Genomic DNA, 14,333 nt, shown 5'->3' with positions numbered 1-14,333 from the left:
GCTTTTGAAGTTGTTTTGAGATGGGAAATGGCTTGGTTTTGACTTGGTTGCGTTACTTTTTGCTGGGTGAGAGTTGAGGCCTTTGTGCCAGCGCACAGCCTGCAGTGCCTGGGCCAAGCAGCCCATCACTGGTGCAGACACTGCAACGTGTCTCAGGTACAAAATAATCAGCCAGAAGTCCCACAGCACCACACAGAGCTGCTGCAGGGCTCCGTGCTCCAGCCGTGCGTGGCTGTGACCTGCCCTGGGCTGTATCCCTCGGCCGAGGCCTGCAGGCTGCTGTTAGCAGGCAGCTCCCTGCTCACCCGTGTGTCCCGGCTGCACTGAGCTGCCCTTTTCTCTCTGTGTGAGGCAGAGCCCTGCGGTCACGTTGCACGGCTGGGTGTTCAACCTGACACGGCACCGGTGCCTGGGCTGGCGCCGAGCAGCTTTGGCACAGCCCTGGTGCCAGACATGTGAAGGGCTCTGCTTGGCAGCCTGTGCCCCGAAGACAGCCAGAGATGACCGATAAGGTTTGTTTACATGGCAATGATTCCCAACTCTAACCAGAAGTGTTTCCATGCCTGACCTCCGATAATTCCTGTGCTACCCACTTGGTGGTGAAGGGTTGCAAAACACAGCTCACCCTTTGCTTGCCAGTGAGCAGCAGTTCCCGATGGCTGTATCTAGGGAATGTAGAGCCTGCACTGTATGTGCTAGAAGTGTAGCAGTGTCCCTTAATCCCTCTGTAAGCAAAGGGAAGATAGCCTCCCTGTAAGGACGTGAGCTCTCCCAGTGGCTTTGTGGCAGTCGTCTTTTAGACGCCTGGCTCCAGAGGCTGGATAATTTGGCTCCTGCAGTGCAGCATCGTACTGGCTCAGTTTGTGCTGGGGAGATTCAGGTTGTGCATAAGGGAAAATCTTCCTCTCTGTAAGACTAGTCAGGCACTGGAATGGGCTGCCCAGGGAGGTGGTGGAGTCACAGAGCCTGGAGGTGCTCAAGAAACATTTACCTGTTGTACTGAGGGACATGGTTTAGTGGGTGATATTGGTGATAGGTGGATGGTTGGACTGGATGATCTTACAGGTCTTTTCCAACCTTGGTGATTGATTCTATGACTCATGGATCTTGGGAATCCAAGTGCCCATCAGATCACCTCCCTATCCCATCCCTGGGGGTTACCCACAGCTTTGCAAACACTGCCACTGCCACTTCACAGCCACCGTGTGCATTGCCACACAAATATTTTGTCATGAAGTAGCCAAGGTTTGAACCACGGAGGCTTCCAGTGTGGCCAAGTTGATGTAAGCAATATTATAACCATGTAAATATCTCCACAGCCATGGAGTATGGGCACCACAAGCATCTGGATGCAGAGAGCTGCAGAAAAAAATCCTCTTATCTGCAGGGAGGGAAGCAAGTGGTCCCAAATCCTGCTGCTGGGCAGCAGCGAGTGCCAATCCAAAGCCTGCACTGGGAGCCCTAGGAGTAGTGGTCCCACCAACCCCATGTTTTGCTCATTGCCCTCACATGGGTCCTCTGGGAAAACAGGGCTGGATGAAGAGTACTGCCCTACTCCTATCCTCTAGCAGAATGAAACAGACTCACAACATATGCATTTCATTTGTTTTTATTTAATTAAAAAAAAAAAAAAAAAAAGTCATTGCAATGCCATTTAAATACAGAGATTTACAAATAGGTCCAAAACAGGACTAAAATATTTTTTGAAATGCTGTACTTTTAAATATTGTGCTTTCATAGATACATAAGAAAATCAGCATATAAAAATACTTTACAAGGAATACACTCTAATATATGGATAAAAATACACATTTAAGTAATGCATTTCATCTTCATATCATTCAAAATGCATAGGAAGGGATACAAGGACCAAGTTTTTCTTATTTTTTTTTTTAAAGCCTTTAATAAAAGTCTTCATTAAAAACCTATGAGAAGCCCCAGGGAGCTTCCGCTGTTCAGAATATTGCATATAAAAACACTTTCGGCTGCACTGTCAATGCTCCACAGTATCAATTATGGCACATCATCTAGTTGTGGCAGCAATGGTATGGGATATTGCATACTTGAAGAGAAAATGGCTATACTGACAAGTAGCTGGATGGGGCTGGACATGCCTCAAAGAAACACCCCAATATGCTGGGCTATCGTGGAAGGACAGAGCTGCAAAGTAGAGATGGATGCAGAAGTGAGTCCTGGCTCAGCAAAATGAGGAACGTGCTGCACACAGCTCTATGGCACCTGAACACAGCCCTGGTACGGGGTGGTGATGGAGGAAATGAAATGATGAGTGGGGAATGGGGGCAGTGGTCACCAGGGCTGCTGCCCACAACCACGCAAGTTCTTCACCTCCACCATACCACCACACATGAGCCTTCATGGGCAAAGCAATGCCAGGGTGCCAGGATGCTAACGTCATCATAAAGTGCTAAGACATGGAACACAGAGCGCAGCTCACATCTGCCACAGGAGGAACTCACGGCAGAGAGGAGGAGGAGCCCACAGCCAGACGGACTGTGTCTCCTGCAGAGGGGAAGCCGATGCAAATACCTCAGCTGCCTCCTCCCCATGGCCTGGGGGCACACAGGGGCACGGGACAAGCAGGGGCACCATGCTTGGAGGCCATGGGAAGGCCAGCAACAGGCAAGGGGTTAACAAAACAAAGCCACCTAGGCACTGCTAGTGCAGGTGGGGGCAGGGGATGTACAATCTCCATCTACCTTGGGACTTCTCACGTCACTGCCTAGCAGGGGACAAGAAGGTTCTATTAATTCAAAACATCAACTGCCCTAGATAACAACACTTCTGCTTTTTACTTGCATTATCTCCATAACCATCTGAAAAACAGTAGCAGGCATTTAGGGTCTTCAGCCTTGGGCACAGCCTTCTGCTCTAATAGCCGCTGTGTGGTGCAGACAACTGCACTGCTGATGGTGAGAGGAGGTGCCCTGGGCAGTGGGCAGTGGGCACTGGGCTGAGCCAGCCCTGCTGGGGCAGCGTGGAAGGGGCCAGCGTGAGGCAAACATAAATTTCTGAACAAGAACTGCACCTAGACACCATCAAGTGCATTTGGAATCGTCTTTAAACAGGGCCCTCCATAGCCTGATAGCAGGAGAGAAAGGGACTGCAGGAATCAATGTATGGGGAGTGTTTGGAGGGTGTAGCTGGGTACAACAGAAAAAGAATGGCATTTCAATCTTGCTGTATGTGATAAACAGAGCAAACAAGGATAAAAATAGCACCATGTGTGTCTGTAGGATGGCCAAGGCCTGAAGAGCGAGGAGGTGCTGGGGCAGGAGACCCCGTGCACCACAACGCACTGGGGATGCAACAGCTCACCCCAGCCCCAGAAATGCACATCCAGCTTCAACCTTCCCAGCAGCATTGGGTGGCCTACAGGTGACAGCTCACTGAAGACCCACCTCCCCCCTTGGAGCTGATGATACACACAGCATTTACAAATACCAGTGCAAAAAACAGGAAGAACACCCCAAATACCAGAATGGCTCAGCAGAGGCCCCAGGTATCATCCGCTGTGGCTGCTCACAGTGTCTGGACGCTCGCCTTGACCTCGGCACGGGCTGCCTGTGCCAGCAGCTCCCCGTTCCCCTCCGGAGGAGCGTTGGCAGCCAAAGGGTTGCGGCTGATCACCAGGTCCAGCTTGTCTCCAGCCTCTGAGATCAAAGGGACAGTCAGACAGCAGTCAAAGTCTCTCGTTCGGACGCGATTTACCTGTCGGGATGGATTTAGGATGTGCCATAGGGAGGAACAACAGAAACAGCAGGTTTGTTAGACAGAAAACATAAGGCTGGTGCTAAACCCACACCTGTGAAAACACACAGCGCCTGGGGGACTCTGACTGAGGGGTCACAGCAGAGCAGAGCACTGCCTCCCTCCCCCCCCCCCTCCTCCTCTTTGAGCTGGGCACATCCTGCCTTAGCTGAGGAATGGCTTTGTAACTGGTAGAGGAAAGGGGAAAGCCTGGATCAGGCAGAAATCCTCACCCCTGGAGTCTAAGACAGTATTACACCTTTTGAACTCTACAGGGCTCAAAAATCAATTCTCTAGGTCAAGTCTCTGGGATAATGGTTGCTATATAATTTTTTGTCATCATGGCTTTCACTGGCCTTAAATCTGTGGTGTAGGGCATTCAGCACCTAGAAAACAAACACAGCACAGACCGTGAGGCTTCAAATGACCACTTCCAGCTCAGCAGGCAGTAAATCAGGACTATACTGAATAGTTCCTGCTTCTCCTCACACCGTTTACATCTTTCATTTTGGAGGAGTCCAGATGCATTTCACATGGGCTCAAGAAGGTGGCTGTGGAGGCTGCAAATCCTCTCTGCAGGATTCAGCAGTGTAAGCACTTTTCCTGCTCATTTGAGCATCTTGAAGCACGTTTCTAGGCTGGGTCACTTGCAGGAGCCATCCTGGCTCTCCTGCCTACAGCTCCCAGAGCACCTGGGCTCGGTGCCACGACAGCCCCAGGATGGAGAGGGCTGGCAAATAGCATGGGGAGGGGAAGCAGGGAGGGGAGAAAGGAATTTCCCACCCACCTTTGTAGTGAACATAACCCCTCAGGCCAGGCGTTGATTCCTTCTCAGGATAAGGGCTGGATAAGTCCATGCAACCCTTGCATCCAAAGCCCTTTCTCAGGATTAATGCATGCCCATAAAGCTGGGCAATGTGATGGCAGCAGTGCCACCCTGCCCTAGGTGGCAGCTACACAGCTGAACTCTGTACTGCTCTTTATAGATGTGTGACCAGGGACAATTTCCAGGTTGCACACAGACAAGAAGAAATAAGCCATGAGCTTGCTTTGCCTTTGTTCCATGCTGGCTGGGCAGCTCCAGGGAAGAAAAGCCATTAGTGCAATGCTGTGCTCTGGGCAATCCATCAGTCAAGAGGCAGAGGGTCCTTTGCAGGGACAACATGTTTTGTGGCCTTCAGCATTGGAACTTGCTTGCAGACACATCATCATGCCCGTAACCAGCAGCATTGTGAAGCATCCTCAGCAGCGCATCGCCGTGCTTCTTGCTGGGGTTTGTCTGTACCAGCTCTGCAATCCCTCATCCATCACTGCTGCACATGTCAACCCAATGGCAATTGCCTCGTCCTCTTGTAGGTAGAAGCTGTGTGGCACAGCATGTAGGAAGGAGGGGGTCTCAGAAGTCTCTGCTCCGCTGTGTTTCAGGCACACCTCCCAGAGCACTTGGCACTTGCAAAGACCAACACTTCCAGCATTCAACAGAAAGGCAGCCTGCAGCCTAATTAGCTTCTTGTTCATTCCTGCACCATCTTTTATTTGAATCCGAGAAGGAATAACTGTATAGCAGCCAACTGGCTAGAGATCATAACAAGCTTAAACAAGGTTCCCCACAGCGCTGCCAGCTCTCCGGTTACCTGATGTACATAATATATTGGCTCTGATCCTGCTGCTAACAGCCACCGCCTAGAAAGTAGCAAAACTAAACATCTTTCTGAGTGCTTCCAAATACGGTCACAATATCTGCATTTCCAAATGGTGGCAATTTTTCCATCAAAGCCACACTTTTCTCAGTCGCTATTTGAGTCGCTCCAAAGCAAAACTTGTTATTTTTCGTCCATATAAAGTTCCTTTCCAAACTCCAGAATGCACCGTGCTCCCATTGTCCCTCTGGCAGGCAGATACACCCAAGTTACTTTTATTTGATCAGAGCTTTTATTCTGTTTCTGCGTCAGTTGCTTCAGATTTAGTGTCTTTCGGAGGAAAATATCCATGAAAAACACTTTGCTTGAGAGATGGTTGTTTCTTAGAAAACTTTTAGTTGTCAAAGGCATGCACAGAACTTCATGAACACTGCTTAACTCCACAGGGGATTCACAAGAACACATATTGGTCCACACGGTCTAGTTTGTCCAAAAATCACCCTCTTTCAGGATAGGAAAAGGATTGAGGGCGAAGAGGGAAAGCGACACGGCTTTTTGGTTGTTTTGGTTGTGAGCTGCCCAAGCTCAGAAAGACAGCGCTGGGACAGCTCTGTGTGGAGGTGCTCCCTGGGCTGGGTGTCAGCTAGGGGAACCAGCTCTGCTACCTAGAGATTTCTTATACAAAACACAGGTCTCATGAGAGTTAGGTGGAAGGTGCTCACCTAGTTGGCTAACTATTACCTTTCATTAAAGTTAGTGCTGTCATGGATGGGTCTCACTTCTCTCTTCCTCTCAGCCACTCATTCACTCCGTCCCAGCCTCCAGAACTGCATTTTGCATTTATTACCTGAAGCACTCTGTCATATGGCTTGAGGCCACACTGATCTGCTGGCCCATCCGGACGGACCATATTTACATAGACACCTTTTTCTAGCAGGCCATCTGACACACTGAATCCAAAGTCTTCGCTCTCTGGGTCTTTGCGAAGCGTCATCTGGAGGGGCAGAAGCAGAAAGCACACGTTGGAATGCTGCAGAGGCAGCACAAATATCTATACTGCTTAATACTATTCACTAGTTCTGGCTTACTGAGGACAAGAGCCAGGTAATCTAACTCTCTTCCTTAGATCATAATCACACTTCAGTCTCTAAAGGAGATGTGTGCTGCTAGAAGTGTATCTTGGCACAAGGCAATATCAGGAGCCAGTGGAGGACAAGCAATATCAGGAACAGCTGTTTCCCTCCACCACAGTCCCCCCTTTTCCTTCTGTGAACTGAGAGTGCATCTCTACCATCCGGCTCCGACTGCATCAGGGTGCTGGAGGCTGGGGAAGCCCCACGGCTGCGTGATCCATGGGCAGGACAGTGCCCAGGGCAATGCCCCAACCTCAGCTCCAAACACCTCCAGCACCAGATACTCCAGCAGAAAGAACTCTCACCCTATAACACACCTACTTACTCAGCTCTCCTCCATCAGGAAAGGAGTTTTATTTAAAGTTGCATTTGCCATACCCTGAAGGACAAAAGCAGATCAAACAAGAAGTTGTTTTTCCCAACTGCCCTAACTGCATGTTTCACTGTAAAATCACTAGGAAAGAAAAAGGAATCAGTTTTTGAAACCTCTCCAGCTCCCTTCCCTGCCTGCATTCTGCATCAACAGCTTCTACAGTTAATTACTCCTCCTAATTACCATTGCCTTGCACCACACTTAAACTGGCTGCAATCACCCGCATACTGAATTCAAACAAGTATCCTGTCACTCAGGTCCTACCATTTGCACCCCATTTAGGAAAGGCTGGGAATGAAGAGGAAGGGGACAGAAAATAAATGATTTCTCAGAAAAAAAGCAGCTTACTGAATGGTGTGTGCCACTGGCAAAGGGTCAACAGGGAGCATTTTCTATGGGGCTGCAACACATCCATCAGCTTTTCCCATCGAGGTCCCACTGTGCCAAGGCAAACCAACCCTTGGCAACACAGACCTTGTGAAACTCGAGGGGGGTAGGGGACATGATCTCCTGCATCTCCTTCTCCATCTTCTTCATGTCCAGGTTCCTCTCATTCTTCTTGGCAGGGGAGCTGCTGCTCTCAGTCTGTCCGTTGTCACAGCTGGAGTTTGCTTTCCTCAATGGGCTCAGCCCCGATGGGTTGACGGAGTCCAGGAGCAGCTTGCTGCCCTCCAGGCCCAGGTTGTGCACGCTCCCTGTCATGATGGATGCCTGCAGGGCAAGGGCACAAAGTCACTCCGCTGAGGTGGCAGCAGACAGACAACACAGGAATAAAAATGGCAGAGAGGACAACAAGGGAATCGAGGCAAATGAACATGCTGACCTCAGGGGAGCTCCCACAGGAATTGGTGGATCTCCAGCCTACTTCTGTGGGCTGCAGCCCGTCATCAGCACAGCGCAGTGCTGGCAACGGCCCCAGGAAGGCAGCACCACTGCTGAGGCCAAGTCAGCAGAGAAATTATCATTTTATCTGTCAGTAAATGGGAGCCTTCAATGAGTCAAACTGAGTTAAAAAAATATGAAATTAAGTAGTTTTTAAGCCTGGTCATCCTTGATAGCATTCATTAAACGATGCCCCTAAGTAGATTCTACTCCATTTGGCAATGCGTTTCGCTAATGAAATTACACTGATCAAAGCTAATGAAGGAGTAAAGAATCCAGTCTGTGGAACCTCAACTGGTTCCAGAGTCTATTTAAACAGCATTATGAAAACCATCATTATGAAGTTCAGGCTCCAAACATCTGCAGTCCTATTAAATGTCAAAAGGTAGCGGAAAGAAAAGGAAAGGCGGGGAGCAGACAGCAAAATTCAGCAGTGTTAACCATGGCAAGTCAAAGAGCAATTTCTCCTGCACACAGGGGAAATATCACCTGACTAAATATCTAATCAAGGCCTCTGGTTCTTTTCTGCAAGCTGAAACAATATAGGTAAATAAAGTAGATTCTGGTGGCAGCGATGAAAATGCCAGCACTATCTATGTTATCCCAAATGGAGATGGAAAAATATGGAAATCCTTTGAGTGTGTAGCAGGTTTTTGAGTGTTATCCAAACTCAAGGTGATTAATTTTTGAGAGAAGACTCCTCAAATATGCTAGGAAACTCACAAGCTAAAAAGATTTCCATATTTTATCCATCACTTTAGGATAACATGGGTAGTGCTAGAGGTTGCCTGCATTTTGCAGAATTTCTTTAAATTCTTTTTAAAAGCATTGCTCCAAATGTATCAGCTCCAAAGCCTTTAAGCAGCATGACTCAAAAGCCCACACATCCCTGCAAAAGAAATGGACAGAAAGATTATTTTCTCTGTCGTGGCATTTCATAGTAGCCAAACAAATCCCATCTTTTGCATTAAGATCCGCCATTATGCAGAAGAAAATCATCTATGCATCATTTCAGAGTGGTACTTTTTCTTAAATAGCCACTGACAGTAATGGGAATTTTACACCCTCTGTTGAGGAAACAAGCACATTGGCCAGACATGCCCAGAAAACCATTTCCAACCCAGATCCAGTGTTACTGGACTGGAGTAGTGTGACAGCTGGCATCTCTCCAGGCACCTTATCAGGCACTGCATGGGGATGCCATTCCTGCACAATCTGCTGGAACAGCAAACCAATTTCCAGACTCCTCCCTTCTCCTCCAACCCTGGGGTACTACTTTAGCTACAGCCCCATCTTTGGGGCAATGGAGGACCCAGCCCCACAAGCCTTCCCCAGACTTCCCACATGCAGGAGGCATAAGGAGGGAGCAGCTCGTGGGGTTGCACTGCTGGGTTCCATCCCACCGGGCAGATTTGCTGCCCACTGCTCTGCAGTCTCAAGGGAGGCCTTTATTTGCATCCCACAGCTTAGTAATGCAGGCTCCCCATCCAATAACCGGACACAATAACACGACCTCCAAAGCATATTGGATAAAGAAAAGAGAAAGTGGTTCGTGAAGAGAGGAAACACCTTTATTTCTGCAGGAAGCAATTACTTTCTCAGATTTTTCCAGGGGAAGGCTGGCTGAAAAGCTTCCAATTACCCATTTTACTGAAACAGTTTCTGGCTAAGTGACAGCTGAATGCAAGATGCATGTTGTTCCTGTCTATACTTAAAGCAAGTTTTGGTCCCAATGGGTTTTTTGGGAGGCTCATTTTGCTTGGCCTCAAAGTGCTTATGACAGACAGTATCTCCCCACGTAAGGACTTATCATTTGATAGGGGAGCTTTGCCAACAGTCAGGTGAAGATTGTTGGCCAGCAGCAATTTGCAAAAAGAGCACAAAGTTACTGGTTGGTAATTTCTCGGCCCCGGGGGAAAGAACGTGCAAGCAACTGCCTGATGAGGTGTGGGTACCCATCACACATCCCTGAAATGCCACAACTCGAACCCTTCTTCACACCACTAACAGCACAGCGGTGCTGTGAGCAATCAACACATCTGAGGAAACTGCTTAGCATTCAAGTCAAGAGCAGAACAGATCAGCAGCAAATTCCAAAAGTGATTTACCTCAATCTCCCTCAAAAGTTCAGACTGGCCGCATGTTTCCAAATCCTCCAAAGCTTCTCCAAAAACACGCCAAAAACTATCCTCGTGAGTGGTCTCAAGGCCATTTTGGCGGTTGGGGTATCTGTTGTAACGTAGGAACCAAACATTGTCAGCACTCTTCTGCAGCAGGATGAAAGCCGCGAGGCTACAGCAAGTGTCTCACCAGTAAAAGCAGAGACTTGAAGAGTCTTCATATACAAAAGCAAACAATATGAACTTTTCAGACAAGAGTCCGAACACGAGACCTCCATGCATTTACTAACGGGGCAAGCGTCCTTCAAAGGAAGAATTAAGTTGGTGTAGTGATGTCAAAGTTCAAAGGGTAAATTAAAAAGTGCCTGTAGGAAGATTGTAGGTTTAGGAAGACGTTTTGGTGAAATAGAGAAGTGAAAGAAAAAAGGATGCGTTATGGGTAAACCAGGAGCCTCAGAGACTGTTAGTACAAAGGCTGATGGGATAGAGCTCAGATCTGAGACACAGAACACCTGAGAAGAGAGAGAAAAACACAGAGGGTAACAGACATGGTGAGAAAATGGTAAATACATTAGGTCTCTATGAGAGTAAATAATGCAAAGATGTATATAAAAATGATTGCCCTAGGCTGGACAAGTAAAATACACTACAGCCAGCAATATCGACAGTGTCAGCATATAACTCATACAAACCAAGTTGCATTTTGCTTTCGGATGGCCAAGGAAGTAAGTTTCTGTATTCAAGAAGTCTCTCTGTGCTCCATTTACAGTATGTCATTTACATTGTGTACAGACTCTCTCCAGTTCTCTGGCTACAGAGAAAGGGAGTACTGACAACCTTTCTCTAGTCTGTGCAAGCACGGTAATGTGAACATCATCAGCACTCATTTTAACAGAAGCCTCTTGAAGGCAACTTTCAGTGGTGCTACAAGATCACAATACGCTCACTATGTGCCATGGGAGGAGGGTAACATTAAAGCAGCCTTAATGCATCTTCCATGCATCCATTTAGGAGCTGCACAAAGATCCACCTGTGCAACATCTGGCAGCAGCCTGCACAGCTCAGTGGTCATCAGTGACACAGGTGGGAAGGGACACTTCTCCACCAGAGCCACTTAGCAAAGCCAAAACATTGTACCTGAGTACAAATCAAAGAGAGGTTGGCTTCAGTTATACGTAATAACTCTTTGGGCTATCAATAGCACACCTTTTCCAGATCTGTATTAACAGCAAAGTCTTTAGCATGTGCTCTGCTTTTCATCCGTTTGTTTAAAGGAGAGCTTGTAGCAGGCATAACCTCAAACATGCACACTTTTGGTCCTTGTGGGATCGTGGCCTGCCTGCAGAGTGGTATCTGACATGGCTTAATCAAAATTATTTTAAATTCACCCCCTACCTCTTTTAAAGCAGCAGCTTTTAACACCAGGCAGAGAGGTCAAAAAAACACCCAGCAAGACTTCATAAAAACAAACCAAAATTCCCCCCTGAGAAGGAGTTTTCAATTCTTTTCCCTTACTCATTTCCTTCCCCTGCTCCAGGCTTCCTAAGAGGCAAAAGTCCCTTCCAGTTATGGATTTCTTGTCTCTCAGATACAACAAACACCCAGGACTTGGATGAATCAGCCCTCACACCACTGGGTCAGCAGGTTTTTCCAGGCTAAGGGCAGCCAGGGTTAGAGAGGTTTTGTTTTTCTCCCTTACGAAAAGGGCTCGGCAGCACGAACTGTTTCACTTGCACTTTGACATCAGGGCTCGGAGCCCTCTTTAGGGACACACAGGGTTTCGAGGGCTCAGATTTGCTAACTTCAGCTGCCAGTGGCCTCGCCGGGAAGGCCACGAGAGAGCAGCGACCTCTGTGAGCCGGCTCTCGCTGAGAGGCAAAACAAGAACAAAGTCTCAGCCACTGCCAGCCTTCCTGCCAGCTCGATCATCTTTAAATAGGTGGAAATGGCCATGAGATGTTCTAAGGGTTTTGTCTGGACAAACAAAAATTAAGGGAAAATAATTACAAAAGAAAAGAACTGACAGCAACAACACGACACACACAACTATGGGGACTCTGAAGGATGTGAAGGGGAGGGTTAAGTTACGGGGCAACAGGGCTTTTCTGCTGTGCATGATTCAGGGAGGGGCTGGGGCAGATTCAGCAGGATTTTTACCCCAAAAGAGGCAGCACCTGCAATCTGCTCTGTGTGCCTGGGAGTTGTGGGATTTTTCTTCCACTCTGGCTGAGCTGGGGGTATTAACTCGGCTATGTTCATGCAGCGTGGTTTTGTCTGTGTGTTGGAAGGACCAAAGTGTGGTGGAGAGAGACATCCAGCCACACCTTTAGGACATTTTATCTCAGATATACAACCTCACACTAGTCCTCCAAGAGCTTTTTTTGGCCTTTTTGGCTTTGTGGCATCAAAAAAGCTTGTGTTGAGAAGCTGCATCCTCATTCAAAAGTCTCTGGCCAACACAAGAGGGAACAGCCCTGGCTGTGCCCATTTGTAACACCTGAGCTAAGAAAGTACTTCAGCCTCTGGTATGAGATGTGCTAAGAACCTGTGGTCCTTGCAGCTGAGACTGTTCTAATTCCAGACATGTGTCACCAGCCCATGGCAGAGATGCCACAGAGCATCTCTGTGGAGGTCATTTGATAGAGCAGATTACTACTCCACACCCACCCCACAGATGCCTGATGCCACGATGGGGCACTGCTGACCTCTGGCTAACCCACTCCATCACAATCAGTGCCCTCTCATCCCCACATCTGCAGAAGGGCCTCCCTACCTCCTCCCACCCCTCCGCACCTGCTGGGCTTGTCCCAGTCATCTTCACTGAAGCTCCCATCCATGAAGGGGTAGCTTTTCCTGGGGTCCGCAGGAGGGGTGCTGCTCTTTTGCCTGCTGTGTCTCCATTCATGTGGATGAAGGGCAATGCCTGCAGCCTGAGGTATGTACGTACCTAGGCAAGGCAAAAGGCAGGGGAAAAAAGGGGTAACATCTGGTTAGAAAACCCAAAAGGAGTAAATGCCAAGAGAGCTTCCATCCCCAAACTGCAAACTTGAAGCAATTTAGGTTACATACTGCTTTCATTTCAGTCTTTCCAAAGGAGATATTCTTCCCATACCTTCTTACTCTAACCAAAGCAACTTCTCAGGATCAAATGGGTCCATTAAGAAGAAACTGGACAAGTTTAGCTAAGTTTGCCCCCAAGGACTTTCCCATACTGTGGGATGTCTTGTTCCAGAGACGTAAAACCAACCCTACCAAATCACAAGATCTCCAGGTCTCACGAGGAGCTGTCTGGACAGAAACCCTTCAAAACAGAGCATTCCTCAGCAATGTCGGTGCCAGCTGCCATGGAAATAAATCTCCCAAGTCCCCTGTCCACCTCCTCCTGCCCACTGAACACTTCAGAGAAATCCCCACAGCCTTTCCAAGAAACATCATTCACTTCCATCGTCCCTGTGCCAAGCGAACAGGAAGAGGTAACAGAGAAACACATAATTAAGGGAGACTTGACCTCCCGCATGGCTAAGAGCACTGGAAATACCCAAAGACATTGCCAGAACTTCCTTTCAAAATGCCAAAGCCTGTTATTTCATTTAGCTGAGAGTTTCCTCTGTGTTTTTAAAGGTTAAACTGCTCTGGAGAGAGCAAAGTGCTCACCAATGTTTTATACCAGGCAGGAGCATCTGCTGCTTGCTATAGCACAGGAACAAGGTCCCTGGGTGCAGGACCCTGCAGCAGACTGGACGCAGAGATGTATGCACAGAGGTGGCCCTTGGGTGCCAGCACTTTCACCTCCTCCTTAAGAAGACAAGGCCTGGATCCCTGGGATTCAGAGCCACCTGGTGGCACGTTCCTGCCAAGCCCAGCACAGCTCCCTACTCAAACCTGAGCAGCGTTTTGCGAAGGTGCTTTAGGGTTTGTTTTCCTTCAACACAGGCTAATACTAGCTTACATCACTAAATCTGGACTGGATTGTTCTCTAGCGCATTCCTCCAAGTGAAAATTTATTCCCATGATGGAGCATCCTCCATCCCAATTGCATATGTCTGCCAGAAACCACAGCTGAATAGATCTGGCCTCCAAGACATCTGATCACTCACCAGGGAGTCAGAGATGCTGTCTCATAGTATTACCTTAATTATTTTATTGAGTGCTTCTAGTCACAAGACATTCTTGTGGATTTTAAGACATCCTGTAGAGGATTAATACAATCTACATGGCCTCTCTGGGGAACTAAAAGTGAGCTACAGGCCAAATACTTTGTAAGACATATGGACAGTGAATACTTATCTGATTATGTGAATTGTAAAATGTTTCAATGGCTTTGAAACTGCTGTGAATGGTATGATGCTATCTGTGTAAGCCAGAAGAAACAATGCCAATAAAAACCTAAAATGGATGTATCAACTCAGAGTACCAC

The 14,333-nt window shown here is 47.9% G+C and overlaps 1 protein-coding gene across 3 annotated transcripts in view; it reads right to left on the bottom strand.

Annotated features, from left to right (window-relative positions):
• Positions 1-1,658: 1,658 nt before the first annotated feature.
• The window catches only part of GRIP2 (glutamate receptor interacting protein 2), a 68,272-nt gene continuing 55,597 nt past the window's right edge, over positions 1,659-14,333 (bottom strand). The window contains exons 20-24 of one of the 3 annotated variants that reach the window (XM_042823634.1): positions 12,710-12,863; positions 9,905-10,025; positions 7,389-7,625; positions 6,256-6,402; positions 1,659-3,729 (exon numbers count right to left, since the gene is read on the bottom strand). In XM_042823634.1, the coding sequence (XP_042679568.1) occupies positions 3,541-3,729; positions 6,256-6,402; positions 7,389-7,625; positions 9,905-10,025; positions 12,710-12,863 (848 nt within the window). In that variant the 3' untranslated portion in view covers positions 1,659-3,540. Of the gene's footprint in view, positions 3,730-4,555; positions 6,403-7,262; positions 7,626-9,904; positions 10,026-12,709; positions 12,864-14,333 lie in introns of those variants that run through there. The other 2 variants (XR_006169721.1, XR_006169722.1) reach the window with 2 other exon arrangements.

The sequence above is a fragment of the Centrocercus urophasianus genome, unplaced genomic scaffold (assembly GCF_019232065.1).
Source record: "Centrocercus urophasianus isolate 14NV4802_14NV808 unplaced genomic scaffold, USGS_Curo_1.0 seq_22, whole genome shotgun sequence".
Lineage (NCBI taxonomy): Eukaryota > Metazoa > Chordata > Aves > Galliformes > Phasianidae > Centrocercus > Centrocercus urophasianus.
Note: the sequence above shows the minus strand (reverse complement) of the source record. Positions and strands in the feature narration are given on the sequence as shown.